The sequence below is a fragment of the Hyaena hyaena genome, unplaced genomic scaffold (genome assembly GCF_003009895.1).
Source record: "Hyaena hyaena isolate Hyena2069 unplaced genomic scaffold, ASM300989v1 scaffold_249, whole genome shotgun sequence".
NCBI lineage: Eukaryota > Metazoa > Chordata > Mammalia > Carnivora > Hyaenidae > Hyaena > Hyaena hyaena.
The window spans coordinates 536,114-556,137 of NW_024080880.1; the positions used below are offsets into that span (position 1 = coordinate 536,114).

A 20,024-nucleotide genomic window follows, 5' to 3' on the forward strand; every position below is an offset into this window, starting at 1 on the left:
ACTTGTGCATCTCATTCAAATTATAGATTTCTAGTGCTATAATTTCCTCGGTTCTATAAATATGAAGAATATTTATAGAAAAACCTCTCTTTCAGATGGCACATGACATGTTTTGTATGTAAATTTATAGCTCAAACATGAAATACTGCTTTACCATTTTTAAGTCTTCTGGCATTTCATTTACTTTTGGTATATAAATATCTTTTTTAATGTTTAATTATTTTTGAGAGAGAGAGAGAGAATGTGAGCAAGGGAGGAACAGAGAGAGAGGGAGACACAGAATCTGAAGCAGGCTCCAGGCTCTGAGCTATCAGCACAGAGCATGACGTGGGGCTGGAACTCGTGAACTGCGAGATCATAAGCTGAGCAGAAATTGGATGTTTAACTGACTGAGCCACCCAGGGGCCCCTCTTTTATTTTTAATAAAAATCATTTTTAGGGCTTAAGTTTTAGACCTTGTGTCACAGTGGGATTATATTCTTTTTCATATTCAAAAGTTGTATTAATTTTTATCACTAAATATGAAGAGCAAAAATATGAAATTAAAAATAATATCATACATTAATCAATGGTAAACGTATTCTGCAAATATTCTTTGACCACTTAAACTTTTAAAACTATTTTTGTTTTTTTTTTAATATTTAATGTTTTATTTATTTCTGAGAGAGAGACAGAGAGAGACAGAGAGAGAGAGACAGCATGAGCAGGGAAGGGTCAGAGAGAGGGAGATACAGAATCTGAAACAGGCTCCAGGCTCTGAGCTGTCAGCACAGAGCCCGACGCAGGGCTCCAACCCATGAACCGTGAGATCATGACCTGAGCCAAAGTCGACACTCAACTGACTGAGCCACCCAGGTGCCCCTAAAACTATTTTTGAAAAGCAAAAATGTTTTCCTGTGTCTTTGGTAATTTATGTTGCAATTAATTATGCTTTCTGAAATAAAAATTTTGGATACAACATTTTTAGATTTTTATTTGACTACAGTATTTAACACTTTGAAATAATGTTTTTATGAATGAGTGTTTTGATAGTCTCATTTTGTTTGTGAATAAAGTAACCAATTCAAATTTTGAAAAATCCAGACAATCGTATGATTTATTTTCCCACAATATTCAGGATGGCTATATCTACTGACTTGGCTAAGTCAAATATTTGTTGCACTGGTGTGACTAACGAGTAAGCCTAAGTACACTTTTTAATGTTATGATCCTTTTTGTAGTGTCAAAAGGAGTTTTAAAGTCAAATCCAAAGAACTAATCAAAGACAAAATATATTAACTCATCAATTTCCATTTTTACTATTGGCAAATATTATTATTTGCCAATAAATGTGTTATTTGGGTAGTTAATGTTTAAAATGAGTCCAAAAATGCAGAAGAAATTTGGGTTTTCGAATTGGAACCTCAGATCTTCCAAATATATTAAAGTTATAGCTCAGTATTAAAATAAAGTAAATGAATTAATCTCTTTACACATCTGGTATTCTATTGCCCTTGTCTCTTTGTATACTAGTTATATGATTGGCCTACGTCATGTCTTTAATGCACAATTAATGTATAAACATTCTATTAAGAAAAACAGAACAAAAAACAAAAACAAAAAACAAAGAATCTAGGGATTTAAATTTGTAAAATAACCTTCTTCAATGTTATTATAAATAGCTTAGTTGAATATTCCACATATCAACCAGCTGTCTTGAATTTCTATGGACCTATATGACCTTGTCAAATGTTAGGAAAAGGAAAGTAATGTACCCGTTTTGACTGAAACAGATGAAACATTACATTGGAAAGAAACATCTATGTTGATATTACATGAGCATTATTAGTCATATTCCCCAATGCTTTCACACTCTGTCTCCATATAGCTTCCATAATGACATCCAAATTCCCTAGCTTAGCACATGAGGCACTTCAGGATCTGTCCCTGTCTACCATTGTAGTTTGATTTTTTGCTTCTCTCAAATTTGCACCTTTAGCAAGACTAAATTACTTTTAATTTTCCAAGGTCATCCAGCTTTTTCAAATCCTCTTTCAAATAACTTGAAAAATCTTGACCATTTTTCTACCTGGGAAACTCTCACTAGATATTTTAGGTTGGGCATTCAAGACCAAGTATCAGCTTGACCAGAAAGCTTTCCCGAATCAATAGGATATAATGGATTTGGGTACAAAACACAGTTATTTCCACAAGATGGTATTAGGTTTTCATTTCCTATTCCAAAAAAAAATATTACATGTACATTTTAATTTTTTTACTTAGGTGATTTCAGGTACTGTCATAATTCCAAAAACATTTCCTACTCCTTTGAGAAAGCTGGGAAGGTGTTTTACCTATTTTGAACCACATCCATCATTAAGTCTAGATACCTTTTTTTCTGTGAAGTCTCCGCATATCTCCATTCCCCTTCGCACACTATTTTACGCATTTGTAGCTTTCTCTGCGTGGATGCATCTCTCCCTATTAGACTCAGTTCCTTTGGACAAATATCTAGTGTTTTTGGTTTGCATTTTTGAGGTCCCAAAAAGTGCCTGTTGGTATAAGGTAGACAGATCTATCATCTATTTATTTATCTGTATCTTTCTATTTAAATTAATAATGAAATTGATTCTAGTGAACTATTTAAAAAAGTGTATCATAAAGAATAAAAGTGAACTATGTTTCTATATAGTTCAACAGAACTATATTTCTAAAACAAATACTTATGGGTTTATTAAAAGTGACCCATTTATTTGTTGTGATAAATTCGGTTCTTGGGCTCAATTCTTTTTTAATTTTCTTGAGAAAAATATTTTATTTAGTTATACAGTCTATTTAGCACCTTACTTAATTTATTAAAACTAACCATAAAATATTCCTGGATTTTATCATAAAATATGCATGAAGACATATAGAAATTCACAGTTTATTTACACTTACAATTGTGCCTTTAATTACATACCTTAAATTTTAAAAATAAGGTAAATATTTGTGAAATAGTTCATTTATTCAATTAATTATTTACTGAGAGCCAAATACACAATGAATTATATTTTGTACATTGAATGTAAACAATGATATATTATTCATAATTCCATAAATCTTTTCCCTTCTCTTTCTCTACTTTCTTCCTCCTTCCTTTAGGCTATAGTATTCCAGTATTTTAAAAAACCAAATGAAATTTCCTCTCTTTATCTAAATAGGCTGCCAGATACAGTATCCACACAATTCTAGTTGAATAAGAACTTTATGGAAAAAAATTATGAATAGCTATTATCTTCCCATGTCAAGTCTTACCTCCACTGAGGAAAATAAAATTAATAGTTATTATTATTACTATTTAAATCTGAAAATATAATGTCTTTTATAGCACATATTATATAAAATATTAGTGGAGCAAGTAGGTCTTGATGACTATAACTTTTTATATTTTCAAGTTGTTTGATAATCAAAAGCAGTATAAGAAAGTATCATTTTTAAATGAAGTCAGGTTAAGATTGGAAAATGGAAGAAAATGCTGAAATATATAAACCTTAAAAATTCAAAAACTGTAAATTGCATTCCTTTCAGATAACCACAAGATGGTGTATTATAATTTTCATAATACTTCATGGTTTTAATTTTGATGCAAATATTAATGCATCAAAGACACATTGCTTTTAATTTATTAAAACTTTAAATTTGAATAAATGTATTTATTTTTCTGATTTTTCCAAAGTATAACTTGACCATTTATAAAGATACTCAAAAAAGTTTTTCTTTTCTGAATATCTCTGAAAAAGTAACTAATCAACATGTGAATTTTCTGATTCTATTCTAGCTTTATCTTTTTCCTGATTTAAAAATATTACTACTTAAGTTTCATTCAGTAAGAATCCAAAGAACTATTATGCACCTGAGGCAATTATCCATGCATTTCAGGTTACATGGATATGGTTGAAAGTTCTGTTTCTCTCTAAGTCTTACTGTGTAACTGACAAAAGCTACTTAATATACAGAATTTTGTTTTGCCTGGTAGTATGTATTATAGTATATTGGTTTTGTAAGCATGAATTAGAAGTGATTGTAATAATTTTAATTTTCATTAAACTATTTTATGACATAATTAATTTATGTTTAAAATTACTCATCATTTCTCAAATATTTTAAGATGTCCTCTTTTAAAAGATGTACATAATTCTGACCTCTTTTGATTTCCAGCAAGAATCATAATATTACATATAGTTTAATTTTTTTGTCTGATTTATATACAGAAATATTTTCTTTTTTGTGCTATTGAAAATGTATTTGCCTGTAAAAATTGTTTTTATTGAACAGTCTGAACATGAATCTTTGAGTTTTCTGACATGAAAAATCTTAGCAACAAAAATATTCTTTATTATTTAAGTATAAACAAAATGTAGTAAAAATGCCTGAGAAATAAAAAATATAAATTATTGCTCAGATAGTGAGTTTGTATTGATTTGAAGTTTCCTTTAAGATGATTGAAGTAAATTGTAAGAACTACTAAGTACTGTTGTTTTCTAGGATATAGTACATTTTAGTCTGCAGTTCTTTGTATTATAAAACACTGATGTAATATACTCCAGATAATCTCTAAATAATGATGTTTTTCCAGACACTGAAAGTTAAAAAAAAAATGTTGAGAGTACATAGAATGCTCTTTGGTCTAGAGTTGAATAACAAACGGAGAAGGAAGTTGTAACTCACAGTGGAAGGCCAAATGAATGAAACAATGCAATTTGGGGAAATGATAAAGAGAAAATCAGAGTGGTTTAGGTTAAAGCTGCAAGACTAGGGATCCTGGATGAAAGAGTATTTATAAGGAAAACACTTTTCAAAACTGGCTAAATCTGTATTTTATGGAGCCAGAAGAATGAAAACAGGTTGTTGCTTTCAGAATGCCAAAGAATTTTGTTCCAACAGGAGCAATGCTTTTTAAAAGAAGCCATTTATTGAATAAGGTATAGAAGTGCAAATGCTCGTATAAATCAACAGTACAGATTTTATTTCAATATTTACCTTTTGCAAGTAATGCCTGTTAACAAACCACAGAATAACTGTGCTTTTCATTGGTTTAATACACAGAATTTTAATGGCATTTGATGTTTTAAGAGTTAAAAGCTCTAAGTAAATTTTCAGTATAATAAAATTTAGCCATAGAGCTTTTTGCTATTCAAAAGTTAAAAGTTGCAAATAAACTTTGGACAAATAGTCCATTATGTATTGTCTTTAAATTACTGCTTTTCTCTGAGATCAGAGCATCTCTCCGTTTCTATAAATAGCCTAAATAAATATTAACTGGATGGCTTTTAAATAGGTTTTTAAATATAAATATAAAATCATACTTAAAATTAGATGCTAATCTTTGTTTATTCACCAACCGAGTTCCAAATCAACAAAAGGATTTTTAAGTCACTTGTTTATGATGAGCCATCCTCTATTTAAGCCCATAAATGATGCTTTAAAATTGTAGCAGGATTGATCATTTTACTATCTTATTTTTAGAAATGACTTTAGAGTTTCTAAAGAGTAATGTCTCATTTGAATACAGTGTTACACTGAGGAGTGTACAACTATCGTTATCCATATTGTGCAGATGAGGTTGTGTCCCAAGGGTCAAGTGTTTCCCAAAGTCAAAGAGGCCTCCTCTCACACCACTTAAGCTATAACATATTGCCTAAGGGGAGGCAGCATATTTAACTACTTCTCCTAATAGTTTTTCTTCCTGAAGTTGCATTGATAAAATGTGTGGAGGTTGGAATAGATAAAAAGACTGGGCTTTGATCATAAGCACTGTCTAGTTATTTCACTTTCTTAGACAATTAAGCATGTGTCTTGGAATAGAAAAACAAAAAGATTTGGGATCACTTCTCAGCTTTGTTCAACTTTGGATAAAATGACTTAAACTTTCCATACATCACTTAAAATAAACAAATAAATGGGTTATGAATACGCCATAAATGAAAGTGTTTTAAAAATTACGATAGTTAAAAAACAATTATGATTGTTTATATACATTGAGGTTATTGCATGTGTCTGGCATATAATAAGCAGCTATTGCTATAATATATTTATTATTATTCTTAAAGCTGATACATTTTAACTTCTGGATCTTAAAGAGAGAGAGCTCTCTTAGAATTAGGCAGTAGGTATTTAGATGTTACATGGTTGGTTGAAAATTGTATGACTACTAGCAAGAATGTGATGATTAACCTTGCTTTTTCTTAAAATGCATTTCATAGTTATATTGACTAAAGTGATGTTGAATCTTGTCAGACCTTATTTATTGATTTTCCTAGCTTAAGTAAGGGAAGTGTAAAAATGTATAATGATGCTTCATTCCTCTGTCTCACTGTATTTGCTAAATGCAATATAAAAATATTTAGTAACTATTTCTGTAAAAGTCAAGGTTTCTGAGAATATTTAAATCTTTGGTTAAGTTTATCGTTGTAAAATAATCCAGGCTAAAGCATAGGATGCTTTGTCATTTTACTGATTAAAAAATGTATTTCTTTTTGCCCCATAATTTTTTGTCTGATTTATTACTTTTTATTCAAAAATTAACATTTATTAACAACAGCATCCAGGTAAAAGGCTCCACTGAAATTCAAATCACTGTTAATGAAGCAAGCTAATATAATAAAGCATTCATAGAGTAAAGCATTCTTCTTTTAGTTCTGATACCAGTTATATGCATAACCTTAGATAGATAACAGCTTCTTGAGTTTGAGTTTCTCTAGCTGTAAAATTAAAATGATTAAGCAATAAGATCACTACAGAAACTGCATGTAAAAAGTCCCGTCTGACAACTGCAAAGTGTATCTAACATAATTTTTAAAAAAATGATAGCTGCTCTTGAACTGAATATCAAGATCAAAGGGGCTATATATATATATTTTGACATGAGTGTCTTAACTAGTCATTTTCCATCTCTCATTGCTTCACTATTACATTCATATAGCCTTATGTCAATTTATACTTCTGATGTATAGCATTAGCTCCTTGATATTTTAAAAATACTGTTAATTTAAAAGAGTATACATCAAAAGGAATGTATCATATTAAATGACAATCATTTTCTTCATTTAATACACCAATGTTTATATAAAATATTGCATATTATTATATTCTTTATACTTTTATTCCAATTTAGTTATTATTTCATTGATTAGCTATTTTTTTAGCTAATATGAAATAATTTTATGCAGGGATCACAATGACCATTTGGGTTTGTCTTTACTAGATGTGATTTGGACTTCTTGGTCAAATGGCCTACTGCATCAGAAATTAATCAGAAAAGTGTCTGAGAACGGACTGGTTATCCAAAATCAGATAACAAACAATTTATTTTATCTTAAAGTTTATTTATTTCTTATTTCTGAGAGAGAGAGAGAGAGAGAGAGAGAGAGATGATGCACAGGTAGGGGAGGAACAGAGAGAGAGAGGGAGACACAGAATCTGAAGCAGGCTCCAGGTCCTGAGCTGTCAGCACAAAGCCTGACATGGGGCTCTAATAGGAACTGTGAGATCATCACCTGAGCCCAAGTTGGGCACTCAACCCACTGAGCAACCCAGGAGCCCCCAGATAGCAAACAATTTAAAGGGCAAACACAAAACAAAACAATTTAGGGACACTTGGGTGGCTCAGCTGGTTGAACCTCCGACTTCGGCTCAGGTTATGATCTCATGATTCTTAAGTTCGAGCTCACATTGGGCTCTCCTCTGTCAGAGCAACAGCCTTCTTGGGATCCTTTGTCCCCTCTCTCTCTCTGACCTTCCCCCATTCAGATTCTCTCTCTCTCAAAATTAAATAAAGCATTAAAAAAAGCAGATTAGCATACTATTAGGTAGTATATAGTAGAATATTGAACTACAAATATGATAGAAGTAGCTTGAAGATGTTTTGATGGGATTTCAACTACGCAAAAATGGTTGGATATTATTCTGAATGAATATTGGAGTATCATTTATACTATCAAAGAATGGGCAGCAAGACACATAATCGCTTTCTCTTTAAAAAATAAACACTAAATACAGACTTGATAGTACCGTATAATATTTTATGATTATTTCTTCTCCGGCTGATAAATGACAACGTTTTCTATTTGAAAGTGACAAGATTCAAAGTTAAAAAATTCAAATTGGTTATTTTTCATCAGTTGTTGTTTTTAAAAAAGACATTGATAAATATAAAGGTATTATCTTAAAAATGAAGTCTATGCCAGTGCCCAGTGTGGAACATATTTCCAACTAGATTTCTAATTATAAAAAATTCTGTGCTTTGCCAAGTGCTGTCACATCTTGCGATCCTATAAACATATCTGTAAATTAGAAAGTTAAGCTATTCAGAATAAATTATTCTATACACCAATAATGATATTTGTGGAACATTTATTCTGGGGACTATTTATGTTGTCTTATTATACTCCAAATAAAAATATAGCCACCTTTATACTTTTAAAGTTTCCAGACTTTCATCCTTTCTAGAATTAGAGATGTGTAAATACAGGTTGCCTCATTAAATATAGTGAATTTTATAATGAGTTTTACTAATTTAAATGCAATTATACATGCTAACAGCTCAAAGATTTAAATTTTCATTTTCAGGAATCTTCTATTTGGTTAGTGCCACCCTACCATCCAGACACTGTTTAGTAAACTTTTGAAACTTACTAAAAGAGGTTTTTAATAATGGTTAGTATCCTTGTGCCTTTCTTTTTTTCTTTTTGTAGTCTGTTATATTAATGTGGAGAAACATTTTCGTTGTTGTTTTCACCCTAAGAAACTTACCTTATTTAATGACACAATTTGTGGTTTTCCATTGCTAAGGAGAAGTGACTTAAAAAGCAACTTAGTTTTCTTTCTCTTCCTCTCACCACCTCCCTCTCTTCCTTCTCTCCCTCACGCTCCCTCTCTATTGCCTCTCTATTTCTTTCCTTCTTTCTTTGGCTTCTCCTTTCTCCTCTCCTCCTCCTCCCTCCCCTCCTTTTCTTCTTCTTTATTATAAGCCAAGAAACTCCTGTTAAGTGCACTTGGGTTTTTCAAAGCCTTATTTCATATTCAATAAAAAGGCATTTTTAAAGTTCCAATTATTGTATGAAGTAGGAAAGATAGATTGCCTCTTGAATGACATTAAACCTTTATTTAAAAGTTAGACATAGTAATTTTTTGGCAACATACAGCACAGGGAAACAATTATAATGCACAATCATTTCTGCAGTTTCAACTTTAGATTCTTACATAGATAACGATATGGAATTTGCATTCTAAAGCTTTTTTAAAAAGTAAAGGATATGTTTTTGCCCTCATGCCACAATTGAACAGTACTTTATGGTATCATTAAATTCTTTAGGTTTCCCTTTTAGATTCTAAACTCTTGTTCAGGTCTAACTTTCTCATCGTTTTGTGAAGGATTAGAAACATTCTACAAGTGAGAAGAAAACCCATTGTTTCATGATGATTTTATTAATAGCCTAAAATAAAACTATTTTTTTCATAAACTTACACTGATAGATCAAAAGAGAACTGGTAAAATACAACTCATTCATAGGAAAAAAAATAGTAAAAGTAGTAATTTGACATTAAATAATCAGCTATTGGTTGGTTGTTTAAAGGCTACTTGATTAAAATGTTCACTTTCTAATAGCTTTGTAGACTAGTTAAAGCCTAAATGGTAATGGTAGGGGTTACATGCTTATAATTTTCAAAATTTCTGAATTTTTAAATATAATTTATTTGTGATAATTTAAATTTATAAAAGATGATGGTATTGTGGTTTTTGATTGGTGCAGACTTTTTAACCTATGTTTTATATTATTCAACATTATAAATGTTATATAAGATTCCTTAAAAGAGTTTTATATGCCTCTTTTTGTAGTCTGAAGTTCAGTGCAGTGTACTAAATACAGTTTACTCTTAACTTACTTGAAATAAAATTGAGTCATTTCATAGTTGAATGGGTATGTATCTTTATCAGATTTTTTTCCCAAAAGAAATCAGTTGTTTAGGACACTCTTTTAGTATGGACAAAAAAAATAATATATCTATTCCATTATTTTTTGAAACTAATATATTCAAAATGTCTAAAAAATCGAGTTTGCCAAGAAAAGTGTTTTATTTAGCATTTGCAAAATTTATTCATTTTAAGTGAAGGCTTATTTCAAACAGTTCAACGTTTTTCACATCCTATGCCATTTTAAAGTGTCAATGGCTTCAAGTTCTGACCTTGAATCTAATCAATTCTTCTGTTAAATGTTTCAACAGAGAGCCAAGACTAAGTTACCTCAAGACTATGTATTCTTCCCCCTTTTGGAGTCAGATTTTTCCATTTCTACAGTGTTGTCATCATCACCATCTTCATCATCATTATCATCATGTTCTTAATAAGTACATCTAATAGTAGGTATTAAGCAACGAGAAACACTATGTCCATCTACTGGCTGTCAGTGTCATATAAATCCTTTAATAGAAATATAATTCATGAACTTCTGAACTGTATAATTTAACACATTATAAATAATGCATGACAGTAACTGTAGTTAATGAGAAATTCATGTGTAGCATTTAATCATGACCCATTACAAGTACTAATAAATTAATATTTTTACTAATTTAATGTTATTAAACAAATGCCAAAGTTTTACCTGATTAATCAGATAACTCATATACATGTATTTTACTAAGCTTCTGAAAAAATTTTTAAGCAATTGAATTAAACACACCTTAAATTAGAATTCAAATATTAGGGGCATATGTAACTATTGTTAAAATTCAGTCAACATTTAAAGGTTACATGTGTGTTCAGCCATTGCCATGAGAATTTTATTTCTGCTCTTAACAATTTTGTGAGAGGGATACAGAGAAGACAGTGAAGCCAGATAGAAAACATGACAATGAGTGCAAAATACTGGAGGGACAGAACCGAATTAAGTGAAAATAATGATTCTGGTCATTTGGAAAGTGATTTCTGAATAACTGAAAATGTGAGTCATGTCCTGAGATATGGGATAAAGTTGGATTGATATGAAGGTTGAAAGAACTCTGCAGGGTATTAGAGCAAGAAGCAAAGGAGGAAAATCCTGGAGGTTCAAGCAGAGAAGAGTGTGTGTAGAGAAAAAAGAAATGGAGCGGGGAAGGTGAGGAGGAAGGAGGAAAGCTGAATCATAGAAGCCATGATGGGAAAAACAAAACCAAACCAAACAGGAGGTTTGGATTTTACCTGTTTGTTGGACAAAGAAATGCTATTAACAACTGGTTTAAAAATAATGTTTTCTGTTCTTTCTCACCCTTTGGGGAATGTAGTCTAGACAATAAGGAAACTGTTCAGGAACCCATAGAAGAGAAATGAGGATATATCCAAGAATGGGGATATATCCAAGAAAGACAAGAAGATACTAAGGCAGGGTCAAAAATCACAAAATTGGGTATCAGGATATCTTGCTGGAGTCTCAGATATGAGCTGCAGAAACTAATTTGCCTTTTGTCTGAATCAGTTTTCTGTCACATAGATGCCTACCTTAACTCAGAGTATTAGTTTGACTGACACAAAAGATTATGCATGCAAAATATTTTTAAAAACATAAGGCACATATATGGTATTAAATATTTTATCCTGTATTATTTTGGCATTAGCCTAAACTGATAAAAAATAAGGTAGCAACATTAAAGCAAAAAATGTCTCATACACAAATTTAATTAGGTTTATTTCACTATGTTTTCATATCATTTTGAAGAATTGTATAAATTTTTCATATTTGTCCACATATTTGGTTATTGTCCATACTTTTAGTTCTTACACAGAAAGACCTTAAGTATCAGCCCATCTGCATTCCAACTACAATATGAAACTCGTCCATGAGTCTGACTTATATGTAACTAATACACGTGTATCTCAATTAACTGGGGAAGGAGACTAACAAAATTTTGTTTCACATATATGATGCTGTAATAGGAATTGTGAGGAATGTGTAATAATGAGCCCCAGATATATAGAATTTCTAACAAAATCTATTGCCAATGAAATGGGAATTAAAAATAACATTTATAGGGTCATTCTTTTTAAGGATTAATTTATTTGCCACCTCTCAGTTATGAAGCCTATGTTGACAAAAAAATTTAATATTTGTTCATGTATTTTTAACGTGCTACAGTTTGTCATTTCATGATTAAATCATATCTGTTTGTAAACATCATCAATAGCTTTATAGGCATAATCATATCAAGATATGATGAATACTAGAAATTATTTTCCATGTTTTTATGTCTAAATGTGTGAGTACTGCTTTTGTTCTGTTTTGAGATGCATAATGAAGAATCCATGTTTAAAGAAAATTTTCATATTTCATGTTGTGATCTAAAAAGTAGTATATTTCCTCTGATTTTTTTAAAAAAATCAAGAATGGATTTCTGGTTATTGATTTGTGTAACTGTATTTATATTTAAATTTTAAGGTAGATTTATATTTTATGATGTTAATCAATTTTGCATCTGAAAAACTTATTCAACATATACATACCATGTGCATTCCTTGTTGGCAGTTAATTTCACTATCAGGTGGAGATTTTCTTTAAACTAGCCCACTTTGATAAAAATACTTGAATTATCATGAGTTGTTTGTTAAAAGTGCAACAACTGTTATAACCTTCTTAATGAAATTTTTCAAACCTTCAAGGCTTCTATGTTGACAAGTCTGTTGAAAATAATTTTAATATTATTTCCGGGCAGCTGCAGTGTATCTGTTTTATAATATTTCATTCTCTGTGTTGTTCATAGAGGTCCTTCTGTAGCGCCATGGTGGAAGAACTGAGGATGTCCCTGAAGTGCCAGCGTCGGTTAAAACACAAGCCACAGGCCCCAGTTATTGTGAAAACAGAAGAAGTTATCAACATGCACACATTTAACGACAGAAGGTTGCCAGGTAAAGAAACCATGGCATAAAGCTGGGAGGCCAAACACCCAAGCACAAACTGTCGTCTTTTTTCCAAACAATTTAGCGAGAATGTTTCCTGTGGAAATATGCAACCTGTGCAAAATAAAATGAGTTACCTCATGCCGCTGTGTCTATGAACTAGAGACTCTGTGATCTAAGCAGTTGCAATGATCAGACTTGATTTGCAAGCATCACGGATCAACCAAGTTACACTGGGTTACACTGTTTATCATGGGTTCCTCCCTTCTTCTGAGTGAATGTGACATGCGCATTTTGTGGCTGGTTTCAAATGCAGTCCAGTAGGAAATTACAGGTTCCTTTTGAAGTCCAACTGTTGCCAGGAGGTGGAAAATCGATGCCCCAAGGGTAACCAGTAAAAAAAAAATCATTAAAGAATAAAAATACTTGGAATCAGCAAAAACTGTAGTGATACAAGAAACAGTACAGTCTTCTGACACCCAGGTCATAGAGGTGATGATGTTACTAGCCCCCTGCTACTCAGTATAATGGTCATCTGAATAGACGATATGTGTTTATAGGATGTGAAAAAAAAATGTAATGCAAAACAAATCTGAATTTCATGACAAGTGGAATATAAAGCAGATATTCATCAGTGTTTTTCTTTCTTTCTCTCTTTCTTTCTTTTGACAGTCCTGTGTCACTGATTGAGATAGAAATGTCAATTACCAAGGCAATAAATAATGTTTTTCTTAAATTTACTAAAGCAGATTTAACATACAACTCTACCAGGTCCCTACCTATCCCCTTACACCCTTTCCCCGATCCCGTACCCAGAATAAAAGAGCAACAGTTGGTTCAAATATTCTGAATGAAAAAGGATGATGTTTTGCAATCTTTGTCTTAAGTTGTAAAAGAGGGCTGAGTATTGATGGTTATGTGGAAGACTGAAGCTTTCATTCTAACATTCAGATATGTTCATCTAAACCCTCGTTCCTGCTCTAAATGAACTTGATAGAGCCTGGGCAGATCTCGGTGAAAGGAGAAAGGGGACTGTTCATCTATAGAAAAGTATGTGCGGAGAACTTTGAAGCGGACTGCATTTATCAATACAGTCACAATGTTAAATGAACAAAATTCTTGAGCAGTTTTTTTCAAAAAAATGTTCAGGTTTATTTGTGGAAATGCAAGATTTCTATGAAAATAGTTTTTGTATGGAAATTTTTGTAATACTTTTTATCAACAAAACAAGAACATGTGTTCCTGTCAGGGGTGTGATGTCAAGCATGAATGGTAGTGCGTGTGCACCACCAACGTTTGGTGAAAACTATTTTTATCAAGAAAAAAAGGAATCATAGAAGATAAATATTTTCAAGTTAGATAATATAAAAGCTAGGTGCACTACCACCACTGCTTACCATGCCACACCCCTGGTTCCACGAGGCTGATAACATACTGTAATGAACAATTGTGTGTAAAATGGTAAAAGACACAGACCTCTTGACAACATTGTGATAACAGTTGAGTGCACACAGTTTGCTGTTTGAATCCAATGCACAAAATTTAAAAAAATCATTAAAATTATGTCCATTTTACTTTCATCTTTGACTTTCATTTCTCTCTTGTATGTGTAAATGAATGCACAATATGTTCATTGCATTAAGGGAAGTACACTTCCTGAATCCTTCTAGGTCATCAAGGATGGCCACTTCCCAACCATCTGGAGAAAAGAAGAAAAAGGCTCAGTGACGAACTACACAGATGTAGGAAAATCTGGATTGAGCTGTAATGTAATCTCTAGGTTTATGTCAGTTTAAATGAGAAAAGTAGCAACTCTAGAAGCAGCAGTCATGATTTTACTTTTTCTATGAGTAGATATTGACTATATTCATAGGGTTGTATAAGACTGTGTAGTGTTTACCAACAGTATACTTGAAGTTTAACTCATGCCCAATTTATGAATTCCTTGTGCATTGTTAATTCAGCAAAAGGAGAGGAAGAGATAGGCTTAATACCAACAATTAGTAATGTTGTGTTTTAGATCTTAACATCCTAACAGAACTTTGTTTTAAAGCAAAAAAGGTATCCATTTAAATTAGATGTGACCAAAAACAAAACAAAAAAACACAAAAGATAAAAAAATCTCTGTATTGTTTTAAACTCAAAGAAGTTGAATAATCAAACTGCTGACATCTAATTAAATTAACAATTAAATGCCCAAGTACTTTGAAAATTTCTACTATCAGAGTTATTTTAAATTAAAATTCATATATCCATGATGATTTTATTCCCAAATTTAATTTTAGAGAGTTACATTACCCACTCCTAAACATCTCAGCATTATTTTCTTAAATGGTAAATAGCCTCAACATATATCATAAAGATGTTCAGATTTTGGATAATATTAAGTTTTTTTATCAATTAGATTCTAATCATATTTTAAATCAGTTTTTAATTTTAATTCACTATTATATTAAACAAACTTAATAACAGACAAAAAATTACAACTTTAATTATTTTCAAGAAGTTAGGAAATAATTATTTCAATTTTTCATAAAACATGGCAATACTTTTATTCAAATATAAAAATATTTTGAAAAGTGTAAAAAAAACCTATTGTATTTTAACTCTAATGGTAACTTAGGATATATAAACAATGTATAATATTGAATTTTTATCCATTTCCTAAAAGATTTCTACATTATTGCCAAAACAGATATTTCCTTACTAATTAGGTATTTATGCGTCTATGAGATACTATTCTTAATCTTAATAAAATCTTGATTACTTTAAAAATAATTTCAACCAGTGAAAAAATGTGTCTTCTCTCTGGGAAGGTAACATATTGGAGTAAGCATTTTTCTCTAGCCTAATACTTAAATTATAAGAAGAAAGGAAGAGAACACCTATTCCAATCAACAGTATAACCTGACAACTTCAGGTAATCGAGATACATATATCATAAATAACCCCAGGCACTATGAAACACTAGTGGCATATACTTACATATGCCATAACCAAATAACCTTAATCAGATGAAAATAACAACGATCTATCTATCTATCCATCTATCTATCTATCTTGAAGCTAAATAACCCTAACAACTATAAGAATACCAAGTCTCAAGGAGATATTCACATATTTATAGCTGAACAACCCTAACCACAATGAGAATACCAAGTGGATATATTTTATCTTTAAAATATGTAAATTGGATAAGGATATTTTATTAATTAAAATATTTCTAATATTTTGCAACTCAATTACATTTTTAATACAAGTTCCTTGCTTTTATTGAATTGAGGATAAACACTAACAATTTAAAAGTATTTACCAAGATGTTACTTTTTAATATTTGTTTATTATGAAATATACAAACAAAAAATTATGTACAATGCATATGTACAACAGAATTATGGCATCTGGTTGTTGTGTACACCAGAAATTGTTCACCATGAATAGTCTGTTCTATATATTCTGTGACTAGGCTTCTTGTTGCTCACCACCAACTCTGAAATGTAAATTTAAACAGAGTACTTTCACAGAGAGAAGACAGTGCCCAGCTGTTTCAAGAAATAGGGCACGAATGTACAACAAAAACTTCATTAATGTCTGAACAAGTAAAGCAAAGTGTGAATAAAAATATGGATGAGGCTCACCCAAGAATTATGTTTTTAGGTTTAAAAGATGGTACAGTGCTAGCAAAGATTTTGGTCATGACAGTCCTGAATGTATCTATAATTTGAGTCACACTGTTCCAGTGTGGACTGATGATTGGTCCTCTGTATGAGATTCCTCCCTTCTGCCTTCTGAGGACTTCCTTAGTCTCAATCATGTTGAATCTCCTATTGCCTCTAACATATATCCTCTCATTTTGAGGTGTATCTCTAATTATGGTGGCTTCTAGAGAAGTCCAGGAAAATTCCATTTTATGAGATATTTCTGTACCTCTGAATATGTCTGAATGCTTTTATTTTACTTTTGTAAGTAATTGTTAATTTTTCTGGTTTTAGAGTTCTAAGTTGAAAATAATTTATACCTAGATGAATTTCAAGGTGTCTTTTCATTGCTTTCTTACTTCTAGTCTACTGTAGAAAAGCCTGAAATATTGAGATCCTTGATGCTTTGTGATTTTTTAAGCTGTCTCCTAGATTTAATTGATCTCTTTGTCCCTAGTATCTTGAAATATTGTAGTGATAGGCATGGATCTACTTTTATCCATCATCCTGGGCTCCTGCTATTTTTTTCACTTTAGGTACTATTGTCCTTCAGTTTGGGGAAAACTTTCTGAATCATTATGTTGGAGATTTCCTTTTCTCTGCTTTCTCTGTTCACTCTGATGACTTCTCTTAACATTAAATTATTTTAATTTTTAGGAGTTCTTATTTTATGGCTGTAATATCTTCTCTCATATCTCTGAAAACATTAACAGCAATCCTACGCTATTTCCTTCTTTCTGAAAAGACCTGTTTCTCCACGAGATGCATTCTTTTGTTTGCTTCTTTGGATTCCTATCTTATGTATTAGAGGTTTTCTTCAAATTTTTGTCTTTAATTCTTAGCAGCATGTGAATGATTATGAAAAGGGGACTAGAATATGAGCTGGAAGTTCTACACGCACAGAGGCATAAGAGAGAATATTTACCTAATTTGAGCTTCACCATAGATTTATCTAGATGGGCCATTCATTGATGAATCCTTCAAAATGTCCCTATCTTTGGACATTTCCCATTAGTCCTGTTAGATTCTTGTGAAAAATGTCTTTTAATTTCTAGCCTAGAGATTAAGGCCCTGATGGCCAGTGTTTTGATAATCACTGTTTAAGAGACTTGGAGCTATCCACATTCTGAAATCAGAACAACGTGGTCATTTAACCACCTGTTTCAAATATAGTATTTAGACTTTCAACTGGACCTCGCATGCTCCAGCCTGGAGTACTGCATTTTTAATCTTTTGAGAATAACACACTGTCACTGCTAAACTGGTGAAAAACAGGCTCCCAGAAGTCAAGAAGAGGGAAGGGAATATAGGGACCCACTGTTTTCAAAATACATTCAGTAAGTCCTCCTTATTGTATTTTCCCTCTGTTCTTAATGTACTTTGTGCAGCTGGTTCCTGTGCCTTTAAGAATTCTGTGATACAATCGGATTGGTTGACAGCTTCTCACACTGCCTACTTCACATTCTAATTTTTTTGAATCTGCTTAGTTAACTGTCTTTTGTTCCTATGCCTGTCTCTTTCCAAAATTTTGTTGAAATAGTCACCTTTCTGTTCTCTTTATTCTTGGAGTTTTATGCATTAAAAACAAAAATCTGTCTACCGTAATTTTTATGGTTAAGGAGTAAAATTTGTTGCATACATTCAATCCTTCACTGTTACCTGAAACAAAAACCATTCCCTTTAAAGATGATGTTATGCGGAAATACAATATAGGAAGCAATTAAAAACTAGGACTCCTCTGGGTCAAGTGGTCTGGTCAAACAGACCTTGCTTTTCTAATTGTAAAGAACATAATATTACCAATGTCTTCTTCTTATGAAATAATTTTTCTGACTCTGTATGTAAGGGAATACATTCACCATAAAGATGAACTTCACAGAATGGAGCCTAAGAATATTTCTGAAATGGGGAATAGTTCTATTTTAGTATCTGTCAAATAATGCTAAATTTGGAAGCCAATGTAATTTATACCCTAAGGGCTTAGGTCTAATTCAAAACATTCCAATTTCTATTATATAAAACTCAAGAAACATGTGTTATAATGTAGATAAGGAACACTTTGTTAGTGAACCACACTGAACTGTAAGATTTTAAGAATTCATCTTTAATATATTGCCTTACACTGTATCCCACTTTCACATTTATTATGAGGGTAACTTAAAAAATATTTTTAAACAAGTATATTCCTGCCTGTTTACAAAGGAGAATTTCTGTTTTCATATAATTCAACTGGATATTTCTGGATATTTCTATAATATTATAGAGTATAGTATAGTATGGCAGGTGGCAATGTCTTTGCTCTGCACAATGCCGTTCACTTGTAATAACTACAACTTTGATTCCCAAAATTTTGTTTAAAAATTTGGGCACTTTAATTAGAATTGGCCTGTTACTCTGTACTCTACCAAATGAATCAATTAAATATGTGCCCATTTCTTTATACTTAAAAAATCAGAGAATTCACATTATAAACCAAGTTTTGTGTTAGATATTGGATATGAAAAGCTGACTGAAAAAGAGACAGAGTGCTCACTGTCATATTTTGAAGAGGAAGCTGACCTTAATGAAATATGCTAACTACCTAAATACAAATTAAAAAGTGCTGTCAAAGAAGTGTTCTTTTCTATTAGAGTCTGATGAATAATGAGACTTCTGTCAGTATCTTCAAGCAGCACAATTTATGATGTAAAAATATGAGAATCGGTTAATATTTATAAAAGATGCACAGAGAAGCATGTATTGGTATAATGAGACACATTACTGATTTGTGTCTCCCTCCCAGGGGTATATAACTTCTATTGAGTTCAAACTTTGGCACATGGTAGGAGTTGTCCAGGTGTGAATAACATAAACTAAAATGTTAACTATGCTGTTAGCACACTACTGCCATCCCAATAATCAGGGTGGTGGTTTCTCATTATATGCAAAATATGCCACCATGACTTTACCTAAGGACTTCTTTGATCTGTGCTATTCCCATTTGTGTTGCAGTTTTTTTCCTTTGTCCTCACATAGGTACAAGAAACACATCACCAGTGCTCCCCTATTTTTAAATATTCCTTACTTTTCTTGCAGGGTAGATGTAAACAGTGGCCCAACAATTGACTGTATAACACTGACAGCATTATTGTTGAACACAGTCAAATCTCAATTATTTAGTCCCCGTCCAAAGTTTACCCAAAAAATACCCTTGAGTTTTTCTCACACAGATGAAGGAAAATAAAAGTACAGTATTTTATGAGTTTTTAATAAGGAACCTTATTTAGACTAGAGGATTGGGGCAAACTTCTCTGAGGAAGTCATGTTTGCACTGAGATAAGAATGATGAGGGGGCGCCTGGCTCAGTCAGCTGAGCATCTGACTCTTGATTTCAGCTCAGATCATGATCTCACAGTTTTGTTAGTTCGAGCCCCACATAAGACTCTGTGCACCTGCAC

At 31.7% G+C, this 20,024-nt stretch overlaps 1 protein-coding gene across 1 annotated transcript in view; it reads left to right on the forward strand.

Annotated features, from left to right (window-relative positions):
• GRIK2 (glutamate ionotropic receptor kainate type subunit 2) overlaps nt 1-14,469 on the forward strand; it is a 397,494-nt gene extending 383,025 nt beyond the window's left edge. Inside the window, exon 16 of the mRNA XM_039244665.1 lies at nt 12,754-14,469. Within this exon, the coding sequence (XP_039100596.1) occupies nt 12,754-12,918 (165 nt within the window). The 3' untranslated portion in view covers nt 12,919-14,469. The remainder of the gene's footprint in view (nt 1-12,753) is intronic.
• The last annotated feature ends 5,555 nt before the right edge of the window (nt 14,470-20,024 follow it).